The sequence below is a fragment of the Silene latifolia genome, chromosome 10 (assembly GCF_048544455.1).
Source record: "Silene latifolia isolate original U9 population chromosome 10, ASM4854445v1, whole genome shotgun sequence".
In the NCBI taxonomy this organism is placed as follows: Eukaryota; Viridiplantae; Streptophyta; class Magnoliopsida; order Caryophyllales; family Caryophyllaceae; genus Silene; species Silene latifolia.
The window spans coordinates 5,703,015-5,705,909 of NC_133535.1; the positions used below are offsets into that span (position 1 = coordinate 5,703,015).

A 2,895-nucleotide genomic window follows, 5' to 3' on the forward strand; every position below is an offset into this window, starting at 1 on the left:
GGATGAAAAGTGGGGCTAGGAGATGGGTGGGGCTGGATCGTGATATTGCAGAAGGGTGTGGGAGTGATTCTGTGGTTCGAGTGGAGGAGTTGACCAATGCATTTAATAAACGAAATAGGAGTGAGGTTGAACAGGAGGATGTTGCGAACAATAAGAAGGTTGCGATACACAGGGATGTGTTGATATCTGAGGCGGAGGTTGATAGCAATCAACCCCGCCGGGCCCAATGAATTGCTTGAGCCTTAACTGCAGGGGGCTGGGCAACCCCGATGCAGTAGGCGGTCTTCGGAACCTTATCCGACGGGAGGCCCCGGCTATGATATTTCTCTGCGAAACGAAGTTGAGTAGTCGTGAAATGATTAGGTTAATAAATAGGGTGGATGGATATACGGGCGTGGCTGTAGATAGTGTGGGTCGTTCGGGTGGTCTTGCTTTTTTGTGGAAAGAAGGGGTGTCGTGTGTCATGAGGGCTACTGCGGTCCATTTTATGGACTTCGATGTTGAGCTGGATGGTTTAAAGTGGCGGATTACAGGATTTTATGGGTGGCCGACTGTTCAAGATATGCATTTATCATGGCAGCTGTTGCGGATGTTGGCTGGGGAGGGGAGTGGCCCATGGTTGTGTGTGGGTGATTTCATTGAGATTTTGTACTCTACTGAGATGAAAAGGTCTTCAAGAGCGCAGTGGCAGATGAATAATTTTCGAGATGCTGTGGATGAGGCGGGTATTCGGGATCTTCCTATGGAAGGCTATGCATTTACGTTTGATAATAGACATGTCGGAGAGGATAACAGACAATCTCGAATTGATAGGGCTATGGCTAACGAGGCATGGTTTGACCTTTTCCCTTATGCTCGAGTGCTACATCTTAATAGGGAATGGTCAAATCACTGTCCGATTAAGGTTGTGGGAGATAGGCGGGTGGGGCGAGAGGGCCGTGGTGATAGGATGTTTAGATTTGAGCATATATGGGTAGGTGAGGAGGGGCGTGAGGAGGCTGTTAGACGGGGGTGGAGTAGAGGGGGCGGTGATTTTACGGAGTGTCTTGATTGGTGTGCTAGGGAGTTGGTGGAGTGGAAGGGAGTCAGTATAAGGAAGATCCTCAAGAGCCTAGTTAGGAAGAGGGAGCGATTGAAGGTGCTAAATGAGGGTGACAGGAGCTTAGGGCGTGTTCAGGAAAGGAAGCGGGTGGTGATGGAGATAGCGGCTCTCTTGCGTCAGGAGGAGAAGTTTTGGCGCCAGCGTTCTCGGGCTATTTGGTTGCGTGATGGGGATAGGAATTCCAAATTTTTCCATAGGGTGGCTAGTGAGAGGAGGAAGAAGAATTTTATTTCAAAGGTTAGTGATGATCAGGGGAATGTTTTTGAGGGTACTGAGGCTGTTTCAAGATGTGTTGTAGCTTACTTTGGCGAGTTTTTCGGTTCAGGGTCACCGGCGGGTTTTGATGATATCTTGGCGGTGGTGGAGGGTCGGGTCACGGGAGAGATGAATGCGGGGTTGGCATAAGATTACTCGGGTGAGGAGGTAGCTCTAGCGTTGAGTCAGATGCATCCGTTGAAGGCGCCTGGACCAGACGGTATGAACGGTCTTTTCTATCAGACATACTGGCATATTGTTGGACCTGCAGTGATAAGGTTAGTGTTGAATATTCTTAATGGTGCCCCTTTTCCGCCTAGCCTGAATGATACTAATATTGTTCTTGTTCCGGGTGTAATTCCAGAGCAGATATTTGTTACCACTCGTAGCTTGTAGAATGACGTCTTTGCTTGAGTCCTCCTTTGATCTCTCCTGAAACAATGAACAAACTGAGGGCTCGGCTTGTGCCGAGCGTACTCACTCCGACGCTCAAGTCAGTGAACTTAAAGGGCTAAGTATGTGTTACTTGACTAATCGCGTATTGTAGAGAGATAAGGAAGATATTACCAGATGAATAATGGTTATTAGGTCAATTTGTGGATCCTTTCCTCAATGAAGGTTGAGGAGTATTTATAGACTTTCACCTTTTGTCACGTAGTGGCCAAGTGGCCAAGTGGCTAGCAGGTGGAAAGACCGTTCTACCCTCGGCCGATGGACCTACGGCAGGCTGGCCGAGGGGTCTTGGATATGAGTACGCGGATATGTGTCCCGGCTGGCTAGTTGTCTGGCCGAGACCCAGGTGACAGGCCGATGGGATGCATCGGCTAGGCTGTCTAAGTCGTTGACTTTGCTGTGGATACCTTTGACCTTGCTCAATATGTTGACCTGGTCAGCGGTGCAGAATATGCCCCATCAATTTGCCCCCAGCGTAGTCTATGCCGTGGTATGGGCTCTGATGTATGTTGAGCGTATATTCTGCGTAAGTATTTTTGCAAAATTTTCTGCATCGGCTTCTTCTGATGCATCGGCGTGGTTCTTGTTTAGGCCGTACCATATCCCCCCTCCACATGGATGCGTAAAGGGCATCCGATGTGGAAAAGAATGTGACGCTGGCCGAGACCAGGGCTGAGAGTGCCGGTTGTTTTTGATTGCCCCCGGCCGGTGCTTCCTAGCTTGGTTGACCATGTGGCCGGCGGAGAGCAGGTACCTAGGAATTTGTTGAGGAAGATGAATAGGCGAAGAGATGTGAATTGGCGTGTTGAAGACGCTTGGTCACTGTTGCATTGATTGACATTTAACTGTTGCAACGATTGATATTCCGTGGTTGCATGTCTGACACGTGTCTGTTCGCTGATTGGTTGACGCTTCATGGGCTGTGCCCTGATTGGTCCTTCTTCATGGGCTTTTCCCTATAAATAGGGCAGTTATTCCGTGATTTTGGCCGCCAATTTCATTTTCTCAAATTTTCTCCAAAATCTTCATCTTTCTAAACTTTCAAGGGCTTCCTTTTCTTCCAATCTTCAGAGTCTTTGATCCGG

The 2,895-nt window shown here is 48.7% G+C and overlaps 1 protein-coding gene across 1 annotated transcript; it reads left to right on the forward strand.

The window, feature by feature from the left end:
* The first annotated feature begins 226 nt into the window (after positions 1–226).
* Positions 227–1,507, forward strand: LOC141606972 (uncharacterized). The gene has a single exon (XM_074426351.1). It carries the CDS (start codon positions 227–229, stop codon positions 1,505–1,507), a length of 1,281 nt encoding a protein of 426 aa, XP_074282452.1.
* Positions 1,508–2,895: the final 1,388 nt, after the last annotated feature.